General features: G+C 37.6%; 2 protein-coding genes across 3 annotated transcripts in view; one reads left to right on the top strand and one right to left on the bottom strand.

Moving 5' to 3' along the window:
- The window catches only part of LOC128999125 (unconventional myosin-XVIIIa-like), an 83,195-nt gene extending 77,455 nt beyond the window's left edge, over positions 1-5,740 (top strand). For both annotated transcript variants that reach the window (XM_054425486.1, XM_054425484.1), the window contains one exon: positions 2,488-5,740. In XM_054425486.1, the coding sequence (XP_054281461.1) occupies positions 2,488-2,566 (79 nt within the window). In that variant the 3' untranslated portion in view covers positions 2,567-5,740. The remainder of the gene's footprint in view (positions 1-2,487) is intronic.
- A 1,091-nt stretch (positions 5,741-6,831) lies between these two features.
- Positions 6,832-19,092, bottom strand: LOC128998700 (glutaryl-CoA dehydrogenase, mitochondrial-like). Its single transcript, XM_054424944.1, has 9 exons — positions 18,748-19,092; positions 13,727-13,771; positions 13,178-13,312; positions 11,476-11,709; positions 10,836-10,965; positions 10,031-10,247; positions 8,191-8,420; positions 7,880-8,040; positions 6,832-7,334 (listed from the first exon to the last, which is right to left on the bottom strand). The coding sequence occupies exons 1-9, from the start codon at positions 18,815-18,817 to the stop codon at positions 7,261-7,263; spliced, it is 1,296 nt and encodes a 431-aa protein (XP_054280919.1). The 5' UTR covers positions 18,818-19,092; the 3' UTR covers positions 6,832-7,260.
- Between the last annotated feature and the right edge of the window lie 6,685 nt (positions 19,093-25,777).

The raw sequence follows: 25,777 nt of genomic DNA, 5'->3' as shown, positions 1-25,777 counted from the left end.
CTTAACGACTATCATAGGTAACTGATAAGTCTGGTCCATGTAGGTTACTTTGACTAAAGCTTGTCCAATAACATTGACTTCATTGCCTGAATATGTAAGCAACTTGATATCTACAGTACTCAATTGTACATGAGGGAAATATTTGTTAAACAATTCTTGAGGACACACAGTTAGTGCCGAGCCAGTATCAATTTCCATTAATACGGATACATTCTCTATTTCTAGGCTTACCTTAAAGGCAGAAACATGATCACCAGAATTCATACTGTACAAAGACAAACTTTCAAACTCCACTTCATCTGGACCATCACTAGGCCTAGGCCTATTTTCCTCTTCCATCTGATGGATTTTAAATTTACCACTTTTTATGGAATTTTTCACTGGATTTTCTAATTTGAACCTGCAAACCTTACTGATATGACCCAACTTTTTACACCCATGGCACTTGTAATTACTATACGGGCAATTATTAGCCCTATGCTCTGGATTGCCACAACGAAAACACTTATTTATCTGAGACATATCTCCCTTCACATCACTTGAATTTGATTTAGATCCCGCACTGTGAAAATTTGAACCTCGGTTGGAAACACGTGCATTCTTCTTGACCTGAAACCTGGAAATTTCCTGAACACTTGTATTCGAGAATATACCTGTTTGTTTCTCGGCCTGTTCAAGCCTGAGTGCAAGAGCCAACGTTTTCTTCAAATCCATTTCTTCGGAAAGTAATTTTTGACGAATTGCTTCATTTTTAATTCCCGAAACTAACTTGTCTCTCAGTGCATCCGATAAGAATGTTCCAAAATCACACGTCGAAGCCAAATGCTTCACTGCCACCACGAACTCTGCAATACTTTCAGATTGTTTCTGGCATCGACTATAAAAAGTATAACGCTCAGCGACCACAAGGCGTTTAGGAGAATAATGATCTTCCAAGATTTTGCTCAAATTATCGTAAGATTCTTCATCAATCTTCTTAGGAGAAATAAGATCGGTGAGGACGGCTAATATTTTAGGGCCTATTACAGTAATCAAGATGGAGACCTGCTTCCCGTCCTTGACCTCGTTGGCCTTGAAAAAGTGTTTCAAACGTAACAAATACGAACTAATATCTTCTTCGTACGGATTAAACTCCGATATCCCATCCTCGTCGCCAAATGTAATAACTGTATTACTAATTAAATAAGTTAAAAGGGAACCCGATACTTGGGACGACTTACTCAATTGCATGACAACTCCGACTGCCGTTCCACTCCGCTTCGTGCCATCGTTCCTAGTCGGTGACGTCACTCAGCAGTGCAGCCAACCACACACACGAACTCAATAATCTTCTGGCAATGTAATATAGCCTTATATATTACACTCACTCATAATACATACTCTTATGTCTTAAAAAACACTTAACACACGTCACAAACGAACATAGACAAAACACGGTAAAATACATGGCCGTACAACTTGCTAACCTGCACCCTGTACCCACTGTCGTACCGTAGTTAAAAATGTTTATGGCCATGCATTTAATCATGTTTTGCTTATGTTCGTTGACTGTATGTGTTAAGTGTTCTTATGTACTTAGGACGACCTCCTAAGAGTGAGTAATTTTAAGAAAATATCATCATAGGTGTCAAAAACGATCTTTATTGGAGGACTCTAAGATTACTTGGATAGTTATAATTTAGCCTCTTAAATATGACATACATTGCCGTTTCATGGATGAAAGTTATAAAACTAGGTTGGTCTTGGTGATAGCAGGTTAGTGAACCAATACATCCACTTACAATTAACCAATCCAATAATATACAAAGGTTATGTACCTTAAATTAGTTGTAAATATTAATGGAAATTATGCATTACTCTCAAGTATATTTATTTCTGTCTCTGCATATAGAAACAATACGACAATTTCTTGTTGGTGAAAGGTTACGTTTGTGTTAGTAGTTCAAACATGTCAAATATTTATTTTTGGTGTTTATTTTGAGTAAACTACAAGAGTTCCATTGTTAACAACCAACAATGTACTGTTAACTTGTTAATTGGTTTTAAACTAATGAACAAATATAGTAAACCCCTTTTAACTGCACCTCGTTAATCAAAACTGGGGTTAACTGAAGTCATAGTTAAAAATTCAAATCAATTGGAAAATTATACAGGAAATTTGAATTATCTGCCGTGGCGTGGATAGTTGGACAATTAGCCAACAAAGTAATGGTGCGTTTGAAAATACAGATTTTATAGTGTGAGATCAAGTTAAAAAACAATTGTCGATTATTTTAAGAAAAATATTTTGTCTACACAGTTGTATATTTGAAGATCACAGTAATTAATCTAGCTTTTTAGCTTCTGTTGTTTATTTATTTGAACTAAAATGCCTTTTAAATTCCAACCATTTGGTTTGTTACGGTTTTACTGTTTTTTTTTTTTTAACATGAAAATAATAACAATACAAACTATTTGTGCAGTCACTCTAAAATAATTTTTTTCTAGCTATCAGTCTGCTGACCGAAGTGGATCTAGACTGAGAAGACTCAACGAGCCGTTTACGAAAGACTCCTCAAATGCGTAACATAGGGGCGAAACCCAGTATTTTTGCTTCATGTTAATTTATCATTTACCATCCCTGTGCTGCTTTGTCCCTAGGAAATACTTATGGTACAAAATATCAATCGAAAACACCACATAGAATGTAGTGTCGAACTGTTTTTGAGTATAATTTATAAATTGTTTCACTGTTATGTATAGAGTAGTGTAGATAAGATAAGAAGGGTCTTGGACTCAAGGAACACACCTCGCTTTTAGTTATCCAGGCAGACGGTGTGCGGACCATCGGTTCTTGTTCTTGTAATGTATTATATAAATCTGTGTAAATGTTACAAGTGATGTAGTATAGTGTTGCATCGGGATTTCCCTTCAAATGTATTATTAGCTTCTGTACCGATTAATTTTTGTACAAATTCCATCTAATATTGTATTTAATGTTAATTCGCTCTCGTTAAATATTGTATTTATTTTTAGGGGCAGCTATGTAATATAAAGGTTTCTGTATCAAATAGATGTTGTCGAGTTTAAATATTTAACTGTTATAGCGAATTTTCTAATCGAGTACTTATTGTAATAGATTTGCTCTCTGATACCTGTACAAATGAGAAGTTAGCGGCAAATAAATAAATGAACATATATATTATTTTCCTATCGTGTCAGGGTTTGAATTGTAGTTAATCGTGTTTTATTGTGATTCTTGAGGGCTGCAAACAACTTGAATGCCAAGTGATAGTGCTGAATTTGCTATTTATAAAACATGGTGGTCCTGTAGCCTGCAGATGCAATGTAGAGGAATTTATTATAAAATTACTTATTTATGTAAGTTATTTTAAGATTTAGACATTACGAATATCGATCAATTTGTATGTTTAATTTGTTCGTTATTTTTACTCGAATTACTTTGTTCAAACATAACACTTCATAGTAAAATTGTTTAAGCTTTGAATTGTGAAATAAAATTACCTTTTAAAACATTAAAATATGTTTTTCACCGTGGAATCTTACATAATTGTTACTATGATAATACTTTGAATGGAACAATGTCAGTGCCTAGCATTATTTATTACCTTATTATTATTATATTAAATTTGTTAAATTTCCTTGCTCTGTTCGAACTCCTAACCTAGCAGTATGTTATTCGTATCACTTTCTCAACTTTTTCTATTTTATTCACTTCTTTGTACTCCAAAAAAGTTGTGAAACACTTATAATATTGGCACTGATTTCCCTTGTGAGGGTGCTTTACTTTGTTTGTACTTGTTATGTTATGGTGTTTAATAAACTATTCCAAAACAATGCTTATGTTTTTGTAGATTTAGCTTATACTTTTTAGTCATTGAACAAACTATTCTAATTGTGGGTTTACTTTACAGGTACTACTTTACAGGTACTATCCTTAACCCTTTTAGTGCCGTAGCATCGCTCATAGCGACGCAATGTGATAATAAAATAATATATTAATTGTCAAGCGTCGCTGACGGCGACTCTCAGTATTTTATACAGGGTTGGGCAAATGTGTGGATACCCCTGGTTAACTTTTTAATGGGCGACACCAGGAAAACTAAACTCCACATACCTTCATAAAAAATAAAACTGCACTTTTTGGACGGTATCGCAATTTTTCCTGGGACCCCAAAATGGGGTATTTTGGGGTAGCTCCAAAATTTTAAATGTAAAGCCCCATCGAGTGACACCTCATTTTAAAGGCCTTTATTAAAGAAGAATATCAGCGAAAACTAGAGGTCTCTATCTCAACCCAGTACGACATGGCAATCATTTTAAATTTTCATCAGCCTGAGAGAAACTTTTAATGAGGTTAAACTGTACGATGAATTTTCAAATGACCGCCATGTCGTACTGGGTTGAGATAGAGACCTTTAGTTTTCTCTGATATTCTTCTTTAATAAAGGCCTTTAAAATGAGGTGTCACTCGATGGGGCTTTACATTTAAAATTGTTGAGCTACCTCAAAAAAACCCCATTTCGGGGTCCCGGGCAAAATTGTTATACCGACCAAAAAGTGCAGTTTTGTCTCTTATGAAGGTATGCGGAGTTTAGTTTTCCTGGTATAACCCGCTAAAAAGTTAATATGGGATATTGATGCCTACATTTAAGTACCCATTTAAACACCCAACAACATACTGGCTTTAAAAACACGTTGTTTTGATTCAAAAGCTACCGGATATCAGTTTTGTAGCATTTTCGTTGCCTTTGGTCTGTTAGCAGACACCATTTTATCCATTTTCGTCATAGATGACATCTGGTATCATCTGTTTGACGTTTTTTTTTTGGTTTTCAAGTTGAAGTTATGTGTGCGAATACGGCTAGAGAAGTTTTTCACTATTTTTTTCTTTTATACATTGGCAAAGGTTATTTATTAGTAATGATAACAATCTTCACTGACAACAAAGTAAAACATAATAGTTATTTATATTACAGAATTCCAGTTTGGCATTGCTTAGCAACCACATATTTGGGATTGTTATATATTATTTTTATTGAATTTTTTCAAACTTGTTTGGAACTAAATTTGATTATCTATACATCAATTTTGATCCGACTGTTATGTTGAATAAAATAATAAAATTGTTTAGCATAACTTATATTCATAGTAACAATAAATTTAAATAATAATTTTTGTTTTAAAAAAATATTTTTTGGTCCTAATTTATTGTGAAATTTTGTGATATCTTAAACCATTTCATAGAGAATTTATTCATGCACAAAATTAAAAAAATACACAGAAACCTCTAAAATTGTATTTTATATAAACTACTGCATTTTCCTTTGAAATTAGCTCGACAATTTATCCATAAGAAATAGGCATGACGGCACTCAAGGGGTTAATAGTGTAGCAATGTTTTTTATACATCCTGAAAACATGTTTTGTTGAAATTCGCCCCATTTGGATGTGTAGTTGTTGAGATAAAACTTAGATTACATCTATTTATTATTGAGCAATTAATGATTTCAAATTATTTTGAGGCACCAAAGCACAATGTTATATAGTTATCTAGTTTTTGTATCCAAACAGTTTTGATGTTACCATGTGAAGGGTGTAATATAATTTATATTTTCTTTTGTTTCTGGACTTATACCTTTTATAGTAGTTTTCATATTTATATATTTAACTGAATTTGTTTTCATCCTCTCAGTGTTTTAATATTTACTTTACCATTATATGAAATAAAATGATTATTATTGGAATTTCAGTATTCATTGTTTATAGGTGGTTATGCACCTTACAACTGTCCTTGTAGCTAGTGTTAATCATTCAAATGCAGAAGTAATGGATTTTATTTACATAATCAAATCAAAGTAATATGTGTTATTAATCCTGCATGCAAGCACATGAATGATGTCAACATTTTACGAAGACAGTAAACAAGTATAGTCACGACAATGTTGTAGAGGGACAGTCGAATGATTTGTTTAAAAAAAAATTTAAACAGTAGAAAATTAATTTTGTCGACTCGCTCGGTCATCAGGCTCAACCTGACAAGTAGGTCAAGGTATGTAACCCTTGACGAATGTGTTTAAGAATTTTGTAATGGGAAGGTTGAACAAAAGGCATATCTTGGTAAAAAAATATATGAAAATGCAGAAACAGAAACAACAAAATTTCGGATTTTATGAAAATTCAGTGTTTCTATTTCCGTCAGTAAGGTAAGTCTGCTGTTAAACCTATCCATTACAAAACCCTTGCCAAAACCAATTTTCAGCAAAAAAGCGTTTTTGAGGTTAGCCTGTACTTGACTATTTTGTGTTGAGTTAGCGTCATAAACACAGGGTATTTGGCAGCTATGACTACCAGCGTTTACAAAACATAGGCTGCTTGATAAAACTAGTGATCGGCAGTGCTGTGTCATAAACACAGGGTATTTGGCAGCTAGGATTTACCAGCCTTTACAAGGTATTGATCAGCATGGAAATACTCAAAAATATGTTTTTTACTCAATGGTGAAATATCTGGTGAGCAACTTTAAAACATCAATAGTTGCAAGTTGGTGAGTGCTTGATGGTTGCAAAGCAGATATACAAAGAAAGATGACCAATAGTGTTGTCAAAGACAGCAGATATTCTGCGCAACAATTCTGCGTAACGCTTGCAGATGTAGCGGACTGTAGAAAGACCGGTTGGTGTCTGTATGGTTACCAATTGTAAATATTTGTTACAATTTTGGTGTGGTTTAGAAGCGGAACTTGCAAGAGAAAATCAAGTTATTTTCAATACTTTACTATTTGACAGAACTTTTCAGGATTTCAGGTACGTATACAGAACTGAAGTAACATTAAAATTTGTATATAGACTTTATTTTATAATCAACATATGTGGCACCATAGGTAACATTATATACAGTATAGACAAAAATAAATTCTAATATCCATAATATAACGATAAAAAAATATATGGGGTTAACAATTTATTTCACATGCAGGTTAAACCCTGTGTCAAGTGAATTGTAAAATCTGTGTTGAATTGTAGTGCAGCTTTTAAAAAAAAATCCGTTCCTATCTGAGTTTTACTTAAATACAGCTAAGGTAGGTGGAAATGTAGTAAATTTTATAAAAGTGAAAATCAGGCAACGGGTATTATTAAACAAAACATAAGTATCACAGACAAATTTGAACATTTTAACCGTGAGTAGAACTTGGAAAGAACTAATCCTGCGTTTAAATACTACCTCAGATAATATTGAGTAGCCTAAAGCACTAACAAATCACGGAACAGAGGCAAAAGCTGGAATTCCTGTGATGCCCCGTCCCAACACTAGAGCGTGGATGTCATGCGTTCCTGAAAAGAAAAAAAAACTGGTTTATTAGCAAAAGAATTGCTTTATTACTGTACTTCAAAATATTTATAAGATCAAATTTACTCGTGGGTCATGGGACTTAAAGGAAAATATTAGGGGTCTGTGCCCTGGGGTGCACCGAAAAGTGGGTACGGTACAATTTAGGTACATTTACAAAGTCGAGGAAAAAATTACTTCAAAATCATTTTTGAAGTTAAATTAATTAAATAGTACATTAGATTGACTGAAGAATATTTATACAGCAAAGAAAATATCAAAATATACATATTGTCGCAAACTGTCTACTCCTATTCCTACAGGTTTCCTTTATTTTAAATAAATAATCCGTGTGAACTTGTTGGAGTCATGTAATCTTCATCAATGATACGGTATTTAGTTTACTTGAGCAATTTTTGCAACCACACACACTTAGTAACGCGTGTGAGTGGTAGAAATATTGGACCGGCCGCCACACTGGTGAACAATACCCGGCTTAGGACAAGTCTTTGCTGTTTGAGTGTTTGGAACTATCTGCAGTTTAACTCACCCTCATATGTGTTGACGGCCTCCAGATTCATGACGTGTCGTATGATGTGATACTCGTCACAGATCCCATTGCCTCCCAGTAAATCCCGGGCAGTCCTCGCTATCTCCAGTGCCTTCCCACAGGAGTTGCGCTTCATCATGGACACCTGCTCAGGAGTTGACCTATCCGACATGAAGACATTAGTGTAAGTAAGAGAGGTGGAGAAGTTTAGTTGATTATTTTGATTGGAAAAATGTTTTTCTAGGTAAAACAATGTACATTTGTGTAGTTTGAATGCAATTGAGGTTTAACCTTAACAGTTGAAGACTTACAGGCCTTGCTCAGACAGACGTGTGAGTCTGAGACAAGCATGCAGAGCGAGAGTTATCTCAGTCAACATATCTGCAAGCTTCTTCTGTATGAGCTGCGTGGCTGCGAGAGGTCGTTCAAACTGAACACGATCCAACGTGTACTGACGAGCAGTGGCCAGGCAGAACTCCGCGGCCCCCAGCGCTCCCCACGCGATGCCTTGCCGTGCGGATGTCAAACACGTGAACGGGCCCTGGACAAACAGCTTGAAATTAAAGTCAAATAAAATATTTTACTTTATCATTAAATATGTGTTGTCTCATGTGGTCAAGATGTCCTCCACAATTGTGGCAAAAGCGTGAATTTTTTAATTGCTAATCTTTGCAGGTGTGCAAAAAATACCCAAAATTTTGGTAAAAATTCAACCATACAATTGTGGTATGGTTCAAATTGATTTGGATAGTTGGAGTAAAACTGTAAAATAAATACCCCCGCCACAGCAAACCTGCCGACTAAGCAAATTTCCATTTGTCTGAATTGATTTTCAATTAAATCTATTTAAATAACATTAGGTTTAATGAGTGCCTTGGTTTGCTGCTACAAGAAAACTAATAAAGTGTATTTTTTTGTAAAATATTAATGGCTTAGTATAAAATCAATAAATTTGCCAAGTTTGATCAAAATGTTTTTATAAACAAGCAAACTACAATATTAAGTTTTTCCAACTATCATATTTCGTCACCAATCATCATATCCATGGACCAAGCGACGCAGTTGTGCGACAGACATCCCTGTAGACCACAGCAGAGAATTCAGTGCTTTCAAATAGACTGTTACAAAGATATAAGCATTTTGATAACATTGGAACACCGACGAAAAATATGCGTCGTCAGTCTATTTTATTGTGACTGTCTATGGGTAGAAACCGGCCGTCGCATATGTGCGTCACTGGTCTTTATCCCTTTCAGACCCGGGAATCTTAGTCATCTCGACCGCTTTAAGTCCTGAGCAAATTTTGAATAAATGTTGGTTTTTAGCCTAGATTTCAAATACTAAAATTATTGATTAGGTTTGTTTTAAAGACAAAACCTTCATAATACAATAAAATACATTTTTTTTTTTAGATACGTTTAAAAACATAAATAAAACAGTCATTAACCTTAACAATTGCCTCTTTCTCCTATCTTACCGTGACATTGCAACAAAACAATCAGTGTTACCATAAGACATGAAGGCAAAACAAAAATTCCCACCTGATCTCTATAAAATGTACAATCGATGCGTACAGGTCTGAGCAACAGAAAGATCCAGAAACTTAAAAAAAAAAACAAATAAACATCTAACCTACACAATTGTGTTGGTTAGGTTGTCAGGAATTAAAAATTTTCCTACACAAATGAGCTTGCTGGGTCTGAAAGGGGTATGAATGAAAAGTTTTGTACTATTGCGATAGCAAACGTGTTAATAGTGAAAGATGCCGTCAACACTTGGGAGCGAGCTGGTCTAGGTGAAGGTGGTGGGACTTCAGCCTGTTCTCAGGTTAAAATTCCGCCAATCATCAATTTGTTTCCTCCTAGGACGCTAGGCAAAAGCCTGGGATTGTTTTTCACATTACTTCAGGTTAGACCTAAGGGTTGCGACATTATTATTTATATTAAATCCATTGGTGATTTGGTGGGATTTGAACCCAGGACCTTTTGAGACTCTATCACTAGACCAGCTCTCTCCCCGATCCAATCACCAATGGATTTATCTAAGTGACAATGCCGTAACCCTCTAGGACTAGCATGAAGTAATGCGTATAACAGTTCCATATTCGAGTCTACGTCCTACAATATCACTGTCAATATCCACAATACTCACTGTCATTCCTTCCACGCCAGGCAACATGTTTTCCTCAGGTACGATGACAGAGTCCAATAAGATCATTCCCGTCATAGAGGCTCGTAGAGCGAACTTGCCTTGTATCGGAGGGGTCTCCAGCCCCGGAGTACCTCGGTCTACAAGGAACCCTCGTACTCTGTTGTCTTCACACTTGGCCCACACCAAGCAAACGTCAGCTATCGGGGAGTTGGTGATCCTGAAAGTTACAATCTCCGATCAGGCTAAATAATTACGAGTTTTAAATTCAGCCTCCTGCTTTTATATAATTAAGGTTTTTGCCAGCTCTAGCGATCATGAAGTCCTACATTTGGTTAAATAGGCCTAAAGTCCCCAGAGGCCAAAAACACTATTTGTTCATATATATTTACATCTTGAAGGAATAGTGTTTTTGGCCTCTGGGGACATGAAAAAAGGTAAATCGGTCCAGGGCCTAGTTCTTACTGTGCCACCTACGGTAATAGCTACTTCCCTATAGCGAATTCGCTAAGCTAATAGAAAAACAACTCTTTCCCATCAAATTTTAGGGCAAGTATCTTCAGTTCATATTTATGATGTTTAAACATTTAAACTTTATAATTGGCCTAATAGGTTATTTTTGATTTAACAGCTTTTTATCTCTTATGATTTTCAACTTTCCCTCTTCCTCTCTCTACATCACCTAACACTTTCCAACTTTGCCGATACAGTATCAGAACACAGGCCAAAAGCGTCCACCAACAAACCAAGTGGATTTTTTTCAAAAAGGGACTCTAGGGGGATCTCTAGTAAATTAATTCAAACTCACCACGTCTTGCTTCCTCGGAGAATGTAGGCTTTTTTGTCAGGAAGATACTGCGCTTTTGTCTCCATGTTGGAAATATCACTGCCAAAGTTAGGTTCGGTCAGCCCAAAGCAACCAGCAAGCTCCCCTGAAGCTGTAGAGTAATAGCATATTGATATCAATGTTTCATTGCTGTAATACTTTAATATTAATGAGTTTATTGCTTAAAACTGGGTACCTAGTTTTATTTGGAGATTAATTAATGTCATCAAAATTCACCTAGCTGTAAAATAGCTTTGTATGTATATTTTTATGTTTAATTGTAAATGCAACACCATGGCAAATTGAAAGGTTTAGGGAAATTCAGATGGTGTATACTTTGTGATTTCATTTATAGACATAATTTATTTCCCATATAGAATGTTCTGGCAAGCCTAAACAACGAAAACTCAAGATTGAGGGGTTTTTATTGAATATCTTAATTCGAAGTTCATGGATTAAAAAATAAATATCTTTTATTACATTTAAAAAAACAGAAACTTAAAATTTAACTAAAACATTCTCGTATCCCAATTTAACTGACATTAACGATAGAGAATTTCACCTCGGGACTGTTTGGAAGATAAAATTTTAATAGCAAAGTTAAGAGTAAATATCTTCTCACCAAGTTTAGGTAAGTACTTCTCTTTCTGAGCTTCAGAACCAAACTTATGGATAGGCAGCATTACGAGCGAAGACTGGACGCTCATGACGGACCTATAGGCACTGTCGACACGCTCCAACTCACGCGCAACTAGTCCATACGCAGTGTAAGACACGCCCGCGCAGCCGTAGCCTTGTAACTGACAACCGAGGACTCCAACCTCTCCGAGTTCTCGTAAGATGTTTCTGTCAAATACTGGAAAACAACACATTATTGTTAGAGGAAGAGTGGTCACTTTCTATTGTACAGGGGGTAATTTTCTGTTACTTTCAAAACTTATGGAATTTGTTGAGTGTGTTGTGATTTTACCATTGTGAAATGTGAGTCCTAACTCAAGTTTAAGACGGTTTGAAAACACAGGTGAAAGTATATAAAAGGTATTGCTAAGCTATTAAAGCTAAGGTATTATGATGCATTTGAAAAAAAGATACAAAATTTTAAATGCATTATTACACAATTCAAACAGGTTAGGCCTAACATGATTTATCTAATTTTCAATTATAGTCTTTGACACAAACAATCGAGTTTTGAGTGATGTAACAGCCACTCGTTAGCACAGAAAGTGTCATGCTTATTTGCCTTTTATAACTTTGCAAAGATAGCATATAACAGCTAAGTTATAAGGGTTGGCTGTAAATTTAGGTCTCACCAACGAACTCCCATTGCGAAAACTATGTGTGAAGCAAAACCAATGCTCCCGTGTTCATGATATGGATCATGTTCTAAGATTTGTCAAGTCCATAGCCAGTTGGGGGAACATTAATGGAGTAAAGGTTTAGTTTGGCCATAGGAAATATACATAAGGGTTTGATGGAGTTCTGAAGCGCTTTGCAGAATTTCACATGTGTCTATTCATTATACCACCGACCAACTATTGTCTTTCATTAGTCTCATTGAGTAGGTGACCAAAGTTATCAAAATTGTGAAAAAAATATCACGGTGTGAATGAACGAAAGATTTGTAAACAAATGGAGGACTTCTCTATTCTTAAACATACCAGTCAGTAAGCTAAGTTTTCTCAACTTTGATCACCGTTTTGATGGAGACTGAAGACCACCCACTGCTGACTTGGTTGTGTAAATGATTATGGCTTTTTACTTCCTTAGTCACTTCTGCATTACAAACACTATTCTGCATTTATCAACTGACAACGGATTTCAATAAGTCTTTATCAACTTCACACAGAAACCTAATCACAGAAGGCAATTTGTATTTTGCTTGACAATTTTTCTCTCACATGGTTTTCAGCTAGACTAATTAATTGTTCTGTAGGTTGGGAGAGGGCTAGAAGTAGTGGATGGAGATATAATAGTGATGGGATATTTTTTAACAAAACTTGGTCTCAAATTTTAACTGGTTTTGAAACCTTTTTGTGGACAGCCCTCATAGTTCAGTCCATTTTTCCTATGTGTAGGTAATGTGTCTTAAAAGTTACAATAGGAAATAGACCGCTTCCTTAAATTTAAAAGAAGAAATTTCCCAGAATGCCATTCTACTACATTAAACCTCAAATTGAAATATTACTTATACAATGAACTTTCAGGACTGCTAAAGCTCAAAACAGTTAGTTGTAAGCTTTATCCCAATATGAAAACGTACAGTTAGAAATAGTTGACTAATTCCTACAAAATTTTATATTTTACAGTTTAATACAGTGTCTCACCTTCATTCCGATTCGCTAGAAGGATTCTAGGCATGAGTTTATCTTGGCAGTATGATTTGAAAGAATCACGAAGTAATATTTCATCTTCTTTAAGCTGTGATTCGAGATCCAAGGCGTCCTCCCATTTGAAAGTTGCTGAAATGAAAACAAAACAGCAATGACAAACAGTTATAATATTCATAATTATTGTTTCATAAAACAATAACCTACGTGTGGAAAAGGGACAACGAAATCAAAACTAGTCACTAAGTATTCAAGTTACACTACGAAGCATTGTTGAGGCATTTTGAGCTATGTGACAAATACTCCAATTGTAAGACCTTGATAGCAAGATTCTCCAAGTAGGCCTACTGCTTCTTAAAAAGAGTTTTTCATATAAAAGGGTACCCATAGGGTAATAGATTGGTGGGATTTTGAATAGTAGATATCCTTGCTATAAAGGGTCTTGTTCTACTATATGTATCAAACAATTTTTGCTATGTCACTTTAGAACAGATTATAAAAATGTTAATATTATAAAAAGTTATATTGTTAACAATAAAAACATACCTTTGTTAGCTTTTTTACCACATAATAACGATGATGTACTGAAATCTATAAAAACAATTAAGAAAATTTCAAGAAAGGATTTGCATAAGTAAGGAGTTAAATTACAAACTGTTCTATAAAATATACACTAGGCAATAGGCTTAATTCAAAGAATGATGTTATTGTTACTTTTTTTCACAATGTTGTAACTGTTGTATTTTTACTCAAACTGTTCACCACCACCACAAATTTTCATTTATTAATGTTTTCTATTGTATTATCTTGTTGCATGTAAATCTTGTCTAATGTTTTATTTTGTGAAATGGCGATTGTCGTCGAAATGAATAAATAAATAAATGATGAGGTAGAGTAGGCTACAAGATATTGAAAAAAGAAAATATAAAATAGGTTACGTACCTTTACGTCGTCAATCCTAGGTTAGTCTTTTTAGCAGCGACTAGTTTCGAAACTGACGTTTCATTTTCAAGCCTTGTCAAACATAAAATTACTTGAACATAATGTCGTCGTCAAAGTACACAAATATAACATTTAACACGCACAAATACATTAAGATACAGAAAGACGCGCGGCCGGCCATTACACGCACGACGGACACGACTCAACTACCGACTGCCACTGGTCTGGTGACATTGACCTTGGAGGGGGTTGGACAGCTGATTATGAGCGCCTTTGTTATCAATGTCCTCAATCCTATCAAATATTATGTTACGACCAAAATTTAGCTTTTCATTCAGGATGTCGTGGGGAAACCTTTTTGTTGCTTTGTAGATTTCATAGCTTTCAAGGACATTCATTAAGGAGCCTTTGGTGCATTTATGTAAAATACCCAGGTTATCACTACAGCTGCTTACGTTGTGGTTGTCATTCATCAGGTGTTCAGTGAACTTAGAATGTTGTGTTCGCAGTTTAGTTGTTGTTGTTGTTTAGGTTTAATGTTCATTAAACCTTTTTTTGAATGAACGACCTGTTTGTCCGATATACATTTTTGGACAGTCGCTGCAGGTTAATTTGTACACTCCAGTGTCCTCTAGGCTATTGGAAACTGTAGATTTCGAAGTTTTGAAGTTTTGAAAAGTTTTGAAAAAAGAAAACTGGAAAAACTCATTTCCAAATCTGGTCATGGTAAAAAAATACAGCAACCTGACTTGATTAACTCATCTATTGCCTTCACTAGCTCTCCTGGATTCCTGGTTTTTCCGAGGTCTGCATTTGTAAACGCAGCCAAAAAGACCCCAGAATAGATGAGACAAACCTATTTTCTTTTATTTTATAGCCCCTTCACGAAGATGAATTTTCACTAGGCTACCCTCTTACACTAACTTATGAGCATGTCTTAAAAAAGCATTCTTATTGTTATGCAGATTTCTACTTAATGTTGAAGACCAACTAAATTTAACTAATACATCTAGCTTCCATCAAACTGTGCATAAACCAATAACAATTTGAACAAACAATCATTAAAGCCTGGTTTACACGGGTCGAGTACGGTGGGCGAGTCAGTGTAAGAGTTGCCACTCGCTCTTTAACTCGCTTGGTGTAGACATGCAGGCGAGTCGAGCAACTGGCGAGTTGATAAAAAGAGGTCAGTTGAGAGCGAGTCAAGTGATTTAGTTGAAAACCGAGTTGCTCGGCCCAGTAGCTACCCCCACCACAACGATTTGCCCGCAAAACATCTGTTATTACTGCTATCAAGTGAGTTTAGCGACCACAGAATAAAAATATTTTTTTTTATTTTGGGGTCGCTAAGTGAGTCGATCACAACGATCAGTATTAAGGTTAGTTCAGTAGTGTATGCCCAATCACCCTCAATACTCAATGGTTCAGTAGAACAGTTGACCCTGTGTTGCATTGTCTTGCTGTTCGTAAAACTACTCACTCTTACAAAATTCAGTTTTCAAAATTTGTGTACAACTTAATATCTACCTATATATTTTATTTTAAAGAAATGCAGTACCGGTATTTATAGTAATTTGTAACAAATCTTATTCTTTTAGAATATCACCTTCCACTTTGGTCTATATGGTAAGTTATTTGCATAAAAAAACGTAAGCAACCCCTGAATTTAAGGGGTGATTCAGTTTTAATTCTAATAATCTAATTCAGTGATTTAATTAATTTATAAATTCAGCATTGAACTCTTGAAGTTCCATTTTAACCCTCCGAGCGTCCATCGTCGAAAAATCGACGCGCGAACATCGTTTACGGCGAAGGCTCTATGACTGACTGAATCGGATTGAACTGGATCGAGTTAGGTATCGTTCTTTTCATTATATTCTAAGCTTTCTCCAGAGGTCTGTCTCAGCGCTGTATGTTCTCCGAGCCGATCGTAATTGTAGCAGACAGCTGACGTGCGTATTTGTAAATAGCTAGGTTACCCTCGGACCGATGACTGATGTGTTTTATTATGTTTATCATTGTTTTAGTGTTAAAAATCAAAAGTAGTGATATACGTGGTGCATTATAAGAAGATTTAAGTGATTTTGAAGGGCTGGTTGATGATCCTGAAGAAGTAGGTAGTGATATTGATGTAAATTATCAGCCAGATTCTTAGCTATGGTTAGGCTATGCATTCTTAGCTAAACGCTATGTACTGAAATCTGTTTTTTGCCCATAACTTATTTATTTGCAAATCTACTTCCTTATATTATTATACAGGGTGAATTTTAAATGAGTTCCCCCCCTACTTTTTTCTGCATTTCTTAAGATATCATCTCTGGACCACGTCAGATCATTGTTGAGTAGTAAGTACTTCATTTTGACTGGGTATACATTTTTGGCCGCCATCTTGGATCTGCCATATTGGATACAAAGTTGTTTTTTCAAATGTAAAGGTAGGGTTGTGACCCATTATTTCAAACTAGAATTTTACGCTGATTACAATGCCGCAATTAGTTTTTAAAAATCTTGATCCGTTCTAAAGTTATGAGGACTTTTTATAACTTTATTTTTAGCACATTTTAACATTGTGCATTTACAAACTAAGACCATAATCTCAAAATAGTGCTAGATAAAGATAAGTATACACCACCATTCATTGCCGACATATTTTCACTTGGTTATGACGGATGTAGTTTTTTCAGCCGCCATCTTGGATCCGCCATTTTGAAATGTGATCAATTAATTTAAATATGAAGGTGGTGTTGTGACCCATCATTTTGAACTACTTTTTTATACTGGACTCAATGCTGCAATCCTTTTTTGGTTATCAAGCTGTCTTGATGAAATATTAAAATAGTCTTATTAAAAATTTCAATATTTCAAAAACCAAAGATGCAAATGAAAAACGGATAGCGGCATTGAGTTCAGCATTAAAAGGTAGCTCAAAATGATGGGTCACAACACCACCTTCATATTTAAATTAATTGATCACATTTAAAAATGGCGGACCCAAGATGGCGGCTGAAAAAACTACATCCGTCATAACCAAGTGAAAATATGTCGGCAATGAATGGTGGTGTATACTTATCTTTATCTAGCACTATTTTGAGATTATGGTCTTAGTTTGTAAATGCACAATGTTAACCCTTAGAGTGCCAGGCGAAAAATAAAAGTAACGCTCAAAAAATGCCGATGATTTTTCCCGAAGGTCGCGCTAAAAATGCCGAGCGCGATCTGGCGATTTTTAGGATAAAATTTCGTAAAAATCGAATTTTCGATATTTTGACCAACGAAAATCGATGTATCGCATCTAGTAACTTTCGACTCAATGTTAATATATGGGTTAAAAGAATCCGAGTATCCATTCGGTTGTTATGACAACTGTTCGATCATTACGAAACGTCCGGTCAGCCGGACGTTGGCACTTTTGGCTCGTTCTAAAAACGTCCGGTTTGCCGGACGTCGGCACTTTTGGCTCGTTTTAAAAACGTCCGGTTCCCCGGACGTTGGCACTCAAAGGGTTAAAATGCGCTAAAAATAAAGTTATAAAAAGTCCTCATAACTTTAGAACGGATCAAGATTTTTAAAAACTAATTGCGGCATTGTAATCAGCGTAAAACTCTAGTTTGAAATAATGGGTCACAACCCTACCTTTACATTTGAAAAAAAAACTTTGTATCCAATATGGCGGATCCAATATGGCGGCCAAAAATGTATACCCAGTCAAAATGAAGTACTTACTACTCAACAATGATCTGACGTGGTCCGGAGATGATATCTTAAGAAATGTAGAAAAAAGTAGGGGGGGAACTCATTTAAAATTCACCCTGTATATTTGTAATCCTCATAAAATTTAGAACAAAGTGGCTATTTTCAAATATTTATAGGCCTATAATTTATACAATTTCATTGAGCGCGAACTTATTTTTTTTTTTTTTTAATTTTCCAAAATATTTTTTTTTACCTAAAAAACTTTTTTGAAACAAATGTTCCTTATGTTTTATGTACAGCCCATGATTTTCCAAACAAAATGGTATATAGAACAGTAGAATTAACATTGTTTTAAGCTTCTCAGATCGGTTTTAATAAAACCTTGCAAATGCACCAAAAATCGGCGGACATTAAGGCCTAAACTATGGACACTCGGAGGGTTAAACTCAAACAACATTTAACACGAAAGCTACGGTTTACGGAATACCCTACACCACAGAACACAGAGAAATTATAAAAATTACTTCTCTGTGCCTACACTGTCGCTGTTCGAAATAGGAATGCGTGTAGACAGTCTATTCAAGTACCGGGCGAGTTGAACAAATCAACAACTGGGCCTAGTAACTGGGCCGAACAACTCGTCTGATATACTCGACCTGTGTAAACCAGGCTTAACTCTGGGACCTGAAACAGCAAACTTTACGTCCCTTTAACGTGACAATTAGGACTATGATACTTAAGAGGTTATTTAAAATTTACCCTACTGAAAGGAGAGAGTCAACAAGTAGGCCTTGTTTCAGCTTTAAAATATTACTGTAACATTCACAGCCATTAATTAGATAGACCTAAATGTAGAAAAATTAACAATAACTTACAGAATTGTAGGGTAGTACTAAGTTATTAGACTAGCATATAATTTATGAAAAGGATACATTTGATGTGCAACTGTTTCTCCCCACATTTCTTTAAAAGGCAACTAATTTTTGGAACACTTGATGCCATCTTAGTGATATTTTTACCAAGAAAATTAAATTAAAAGTAACTAAGATTCAGTTACTTTCAGGTTAGAACTTAATGAATATTTTGAGTATTTGAATGGAATACGATGTTTAAATTGTAAAAAAATCACAGAAACCAAAATTTTAAAATAAATGTTCTACATCTAGATTACGTAACAAGTCACATTACTGGTACTTCTTCAATCAAAATAACTTTATTGACAAGATTCTTAATCAGAACAGATAAACAGAAGGTTATGGTTATGTACGGTCGGTGGGTGTGGGTATGGAAAACAAAACAACAAACGACTGACGACGACAGATAAGATAAAGGCACAACCACAACAACGGCAGGGCAGGTTCTCTGAGCTATGCAGCTGTAATTGCAGGACAAGCATTTTTTTCTTAATCTAACTTACTTACGAAATTTCCCCGCCACAGCAAACCTGCCAACTTGGCGAATTTTTTTTTGTGTGAACTGATTTTCACCTAAACCTATTTAAAATAATATTAGGTTTAATGAGTACCTAGGTTTGCTGCTACAAGGAATCTATTAATGTGGATTTTTTTAGTAAAATATTAATAGCTTAGAATAAAATAAATACATTTGCCAAGTTTGATCAGAATATATCCATAAACAAGCAAACTACAACATTTCGCAATATCCTCCTTAAGAATAGCATGTGAATTTACAATTTTGTGAATTTTCTCCGTCACCAATAACCGTACAAAAACACTTTGATATACCTACTAAATTATTTGATCTGTTAAGCTCTTTAAAAAGGTCTAGAGGGAAATTAGGAAATTTTGTGTTTTGTTGGTCAAAAATGAGAATTTGAAAATGAGAAAAATGAGAAAACCCATTTTTTTACCTAATAAAATCCCCCGAAAAACCCCGTCCCCATGGTCCAATCATGCTGGATGCAAGTGGACTGTGGCAGGTTGTTATGAAAAGTTGTTGGAATAATGGATTTTTTTATTTCATCCTTATTAATGAAGTCGTGGTGTGGTGACTGGTGAATTTGAAACATTACCTTATTACCTACGTCCTTTTCATCTTTGACCAGCCAGGGCCGGATAGACAGTGTCAAATAATATTAATAAAAATAAAACTTTCTCAAAAACATATTTTACGACTTACTTGTATTTCAAATAGATGGTGGCATTCTATTACAATACAAGAAGAGCAACAAATCCACATGTACCTCAAGTAAATTCCACCCTTGCAAGCAAGAGCCCTTACTTCAATAGTATAAAAATTTACAATAATGAAAATGAAATGAAAAGCTTTTTTGTTTGGTCTTAAAAATGGAATAACTAACAAAGTGTTCATTGATGACAATACTAACCAGAAGGAACAAAAATGCAAAAAATACACTCAAAATGTATCAATGTATGTATGTGTAGAACCACGCGGCTGCGTTGCTTATATCAAGTACCAAGCAAAGCCGACCAATTTTGGTAAAATTGCGACGAGATTTTCTGCACTGGGAAAATATAGTATTAAAAGTGCAGCAGTCGCAACCGTTTGCCGGGGATAGCTCAGCCTACGATGGCTGGGTAATATTCCAGGGTCTGCGACAAGGTCAGGGAAACCACTAGGCCAAAAGCCGGGTCTAACCGGTATAGGACTGGCTCATACACGGGCACTGTGAACAAGTCAAAAACAAGTCACCAAAACAAACGTGCAATAATCACTACCAGGCCTACGCCGATTCTCCACACTCCTAGGGGGTCGTTGCTGACTACGCAACTCGGGCTTCGTTCTAACTATCCAATAGTTAAGCCCAGAGTGCCTAAAACACGGTGAGTTACACGACGACTTGCCAATAAAAACCACAACGCGTGTTATCACCAGGCGGGGTCTACTAGGCCACTAAACTGCAATACACAACTCTAATGCCCAAGCTAAGAATCAAACAGTTCACTCAATAATCGTACCACATAATAATATACAAGTACACTATAGGTAGAGTGACTACACCACTAGTAGCTGGTCTCAATAAATACCAAGCCAAACAAGCAAAACTAAATGGCAATTGCACTATTAAAATATTGAGCTACTTAGTAGCAGATAAATAAATATTAAATACGTTCCAAACACTAGATAAATATATTATCTGATAGCCGGTACTCCGCTATCCAAGCTACCAAGATAACGTGTTGGACTACCAAACAAGCTGTTTAAGTTAAATTGAAATAATTAAATGATTAATCAACACCAACCCTACTGCTACTACCACTACTGCTACTATATCAACGTTATATTACTTAGCTGGGCTTCTGTTAATAGGCTAATAATATTAGCTACTAGCCTACTGGCCACGTGCTTCCAACTACGCACGCTAAATCGTGCAGCATAGGTTTGTCGGGCCTCAAGAGTTATTAGTAATATAACTAACTCTTGGTACAACGCAAAATAATAACTACTACAGTCAATAAATTATATTATTTGCGCTCTAGCACCTGCCCAGAACCGTCAGGAATATACTTTAATATTATTCCTGACTAATATAAATCCTAACTACCGTCAGGCTTTGACCAGCACGATTACAACTCTAACTCTCGCAATAAAATCAGATATTAATATATCAAACTAATAATATCAAGTCGTCCACTCACCACAAGTGGGTCACTGACTCACTACCCAACTTGACACCAACACGCCTTGAGCACCAATATCACACCGATGTCACCAAAGCACTCCTCTCTACGCACACCACTGGACGTCTCACTAGACACACGCTATCCTCACTGACCGGGATCCACGACTCGAATGTCCGTCCTATACTGTCCTGAACATCTAGGATATCCCAGGCTTATCGGCACTGATAAGCCGGGTCAAAGGGCGCTCGCTAGCTTCCCCGCCGCCGCTTGCTTACCTCATCAATCGGTGCGCGGCCAAATAGCAAATATTTACCCCCCTAGGAAAAAGGCTCGTTACATCCCCCACTTACATCGGGATGAAAAAAAAGAAAACGGCCAAAAAGAAAAAAAAATCATTGAACTCCGGCCAAAACAAAATACTCCAACCCCTAACCCAATGGTGAACCCTACACCACAGGTCTCAAACTTAAAACAAAGAAAAACTCTTCTACTAGCCACTACCAGCCAACATGGAGCTGAATGATTTGGCATCAGGAACCAGACGAGGGTTTCCATCGCAAGGGCCTTCGGGGTCTTCGTCACCAATTTTGACACTCTCTATGCGGCCCACTTGACCAGAACAGTCCTCACCCACGCCCATTCTTATCACGACCGTCACAAGTCTGAGATCTCGTATGACATCCATTCCCAAAATCATATCCGTGGTAAGAGTGGGAACGTACAAGGCGTCTCCAACCCACCGTCTTCCCGCAGCTTCTCCTGCCAATCGGAATGAATACTCGGCCCTAGACGGTGACCCATCTGCCATCCTTAGAGGAGCGGGTTTCTTAAAAGGCTCTACCTCCTGGCGTTGAAGATGATCGGCAACTTCTCGCCCAACCAGGTTAACTACGGACCCAGTGTCCAATAACGCCTTATAAACGCTGCCCATCAGCACAACTTCAACAAAGGGCCTTGTCTCCGAAACCAGCCGGTTCTCGTCTACTCCACCAACCAGGCTGTTTAGTTTTCCGAGCCACTCGGACCACTCTTCTGAGGTCGTTCGTTTTGGGTGGCCTTGCCCAGTTGACCTCCTGATGTCTGAGCTGGCCTGCCGTTTCCCGCCCGACATCCACACTGACTCACCGTCAAACCAGGTTTGCCACACCCATAACAGGAGACGGTCCTTGGTTTACCACATTCTCGGGCAAAGTGACCAATCTCCTGGCACCTAAAACATTTCACCGTCCCCTTTGGACCCTCAGGCGCTCTAGCTGCTGTCACGGGCCGTCGACCGTGGACCCGATCCGACTTCAAAGCTACCCGCCCACGCGACTCGGCTTCCGGAGATGGTCTCTCGAAACTCCGCTTCTCGACGGCGGCAGTTTCGGCGCGCTTCTCCACCTTCTTTTTGGGTGTGTAGGCGGTTTCCAAAACCAGCGCTACGTTCGGAGGAGGAGGAGGTCTAAAGGCCGCCTTCTCTCGCAGATAGGCCTCGTAGTCTTCGGCCAACTCAACCATCTCGGCCAGATTGCGGAAGTCCCGCCGTCGCACCATGAGTTTGTACTCTGGTCGCATGTTGTTGTAGATCAAGTCCAATCTACCATGCTCGGACAACGTACCGCTACGCCTAAGCAAGGTACTTATGGCAACAACGTAGTCCCGGAAGTGCTCGCCTTCACCCTGTGTCCTTTTCCGGATCTCCTCATCCAAATTCCTCTGATAACCAGGTGGAAGGAACTGGATCTCAAATTGATGCCGAAAAGCTTCGAATGAATACAGGAGCTCCTTGCAATTCCTGTACCATAGAAGCGCTGAGCCTTGCAACAGCTCCGGCAGCGCTCTGAGCAGGTCCTCTGATTTTATAGAGTACGAGACCATCAGCTCTTCAAGGCGCTCCAGGAACGACACAGGGTCTCGTCGGCCATCAAACCTCAAACCCCACTTCCGTACCGTGTTACATATTTTGGAGCAATCCTTTGGCTCCACCCTGCTGGCCTCATTTGAGAGCATATCCGAGCCTCGAGGCAGCTCCAAGCTAGAAGGCCAGGCTGGTCTCTCAGAACTATCATTGGGCCGCTGCCATCCCTCGGGTCTACTAGGTAACCCAAAGGTAGGCATTGGAGCAGCCACAACAGGGGACGTAGGGTTGGCGGGTCTTTCGAACCCATAGCCGACCCCATTACTCGGCGAGCCCCTCGCCTGTCGCACCACCAATGCAAGTTGTTCTCGAAGAGTCCGGGCATTGGTCTCCGAAGACAACCCAAGGATCTCTTTAACCGCCTCTAACTCCCTGCTAATTCCCACTACCGCGGCTTGGTCAGATTCCGTATTACCCAGTACCTGAGGTACGGTTCTCGGGGGGTCAGGAAGCTCCACAGTTGTAGTAGCCGGCGGTACATATGTAGGTGCAGCAGCCCCAGCCGTACACAGTCTATCATCGCTATACCGACGGGCATTCCGCTGCTTCCAAAACGACGAAAATCGCTGCCGTAATTCCGCAGAAGTACCAGTGGTCACCAAACCATACTGGTCCATCGTTCTCATGAGCTCCCCCTTCGAGAGGTCATAGATCCAACCCACGCGACCGTCCCGGGGCTGCGACCCCAAGGACATAGTCGCTGGCGCGGAATAGGTCAACGAAGTTGTCACCGTCGTAGCCACTACCGAAGAAATTGTCGGCCAAACGGGCGAAGACGCCGGCCACAATGACGATGTCGTCATCACCGACAGTTCGGAGCCAACCCCAGAACTAGTCGTAGCAATAGCAGACGTAATAGGCGTACCGCCCAGCACAGACGTCGTACTCGTAGTCACAACCATATTTAAAATTCAAAACACCACGACAAATCCGCAAAAATAAGGGCGTAAACAATTAAAATCTATTTAACACCGTACTATTAAATCAAACCAATTATGGGTGTGAAAGTCAAACCACAAATACACAATAAGGGTTCTCACTCAAATAATATTCGATGATAAAGCTCAATTAATTAGCAAAATAATAAATCAAACCAATTATGGGTGTGAAAGTCAAACCACAATTACACAATAAGGGTTCTCACTCAAATAATATTCAATGATAAGGCTCAATTAATTAGCAAAATTAAAATTACTAACTAATATCTATGTATACAACCACTAAATAAATTAGGGTTCACAACACACCACGCTGTAACAGAAAACAGGTTAGGCCTACCCAACCGACTATAAAATCACAGCAGGTCTGCCTAAAACTCTGCTCAACAGCTCAGGTCCGCAGCCAATCTGCACAGGTCCGCAGCAAATCTGCACAAATAAAATTATTTTGTTCGGGCGCCGTTAATACGTCAGCAACTCAGCACCACTGCCAACCTCAGTCCCTGTTCGCAGGCGCCATCTTGCGACGAGATTTTCTGCACTGGAAAAAAAATATTAAATATTAAAAGTGCAGTCGGTCGCAACCGTTTGCCGGGGATAGCTCAGCCTACGATGGCTGGGTAATATTCCAGGGTCTGCGACAAGGTCAGGGAAACCACTAGGCCAAAAGCCGGGTCTAACCGGTATAGGACTGGCTCATACACGGGCACTGTGAACAAGTCAAAAACAAGTCACCAAAACAAACGTGCAATAATCACTACCAGGCCTACGCCGATTCTCCACACTCCTAGGGGGTCGTTGCTGACTACGCAACTCGGGCTTCGTTCTAACTATCCAATAGTTAAGCCCAGAGTGCCTAAAACACGGTGAGTTACACGACGACTTGCCAATAAAAACCACAACGCGTGTTATCACCAGGCGGGGTCTACTAGGCCACTAAACTGCAATACACAACTCTAATGCCCAAGCTAAGAATCAAACAGTTCACTCAATAATCGTACCACATAATAATATACAAGTACACTATAGGTAGAGTGACTACACCACTAGTAGCTGGTCTCAATAAATACCAAGCCAAACAAGCAAAACTAAATGGCAATTGCACTATTAAAATATTGAGCTACTTAGTAGCAGATAAATAAATATTAAATACGTTCCAAACACTAGATAAATATATTATCTGATAGCCGGTACTCCGCTATCCAAGCTACCAAGATAACGTGTTGGACTACCAAACAAGCTGTTTAAGTTAAATTGAAATAATTAAATGATTAATCAACACCAACCCTACTGCTACTACCACTACTGCTACTATATCAACGTTATATTACTTAGCTGGGCTTCTGTTAATAGGCTAATAATATTAGCTACTAGCCTACTGGCCACGTGCTTCCAACTACGCACGCTAAATCGTGCAGCATAGGTTTGTCGGGCCTCAAGAGTTATTAGTAATATAACTAACTCTTGGTACAACGCAAAATAATAACTACTACAGTCAATAAATTATATTATTTGCGCT

Source organism: Macrosteles quadrilineatus, unplaced genomic scaffold, assembly GCF_028750875.1.
Source record: "Macrosteles quadrilineatus isolate MER2022 unplaced genomic scaffold, UCM_ALF_1.0 Scaffold_7__1_contigs__length_78375512, whole genome shotgun sequence".
Classification (NCBI taxonomy): domain Eukaryota; kingdom Metazoa; phylum Arthropoda; class Insecta; order Hemiptera; family Cicadellidae; genus Macrosteles; species Macrosteles quadrilineatus.
The sequence above is the reverse complement of the archived record's forward strand: the minus strand, read 5'-3'. Positions and strand labels throughout refer to the sequence as shown.

What these genes read in the sequence shown, in the direction of transcription:
- LOC128998700 (XM_054424944.1), bottom strand. Translation starts at nt 18,817, where the DNA reads ATGGCATCAAGTGTTCCAAAAATTAGTTGCCTTTTAAAGAAATGTGGG. An exon ending in GAAGTACTTACCTAAACTTG is followed by an intron (nt 10,966 to 11,475) that starts GTGAGAAGATAT and finishes ATTACTCTACAG; the next exon opens with CTTCAGGGGAGCTTGCTGGT. An exon ending in GGCCGTCAACACATATGAGG is followed by an intron (nt 7,335 to 7,879) that starts GTGAGTTAAACT and finishes TTTTCTTTTCAG; the next exon opens with GAACGCATGACATCCACGCT.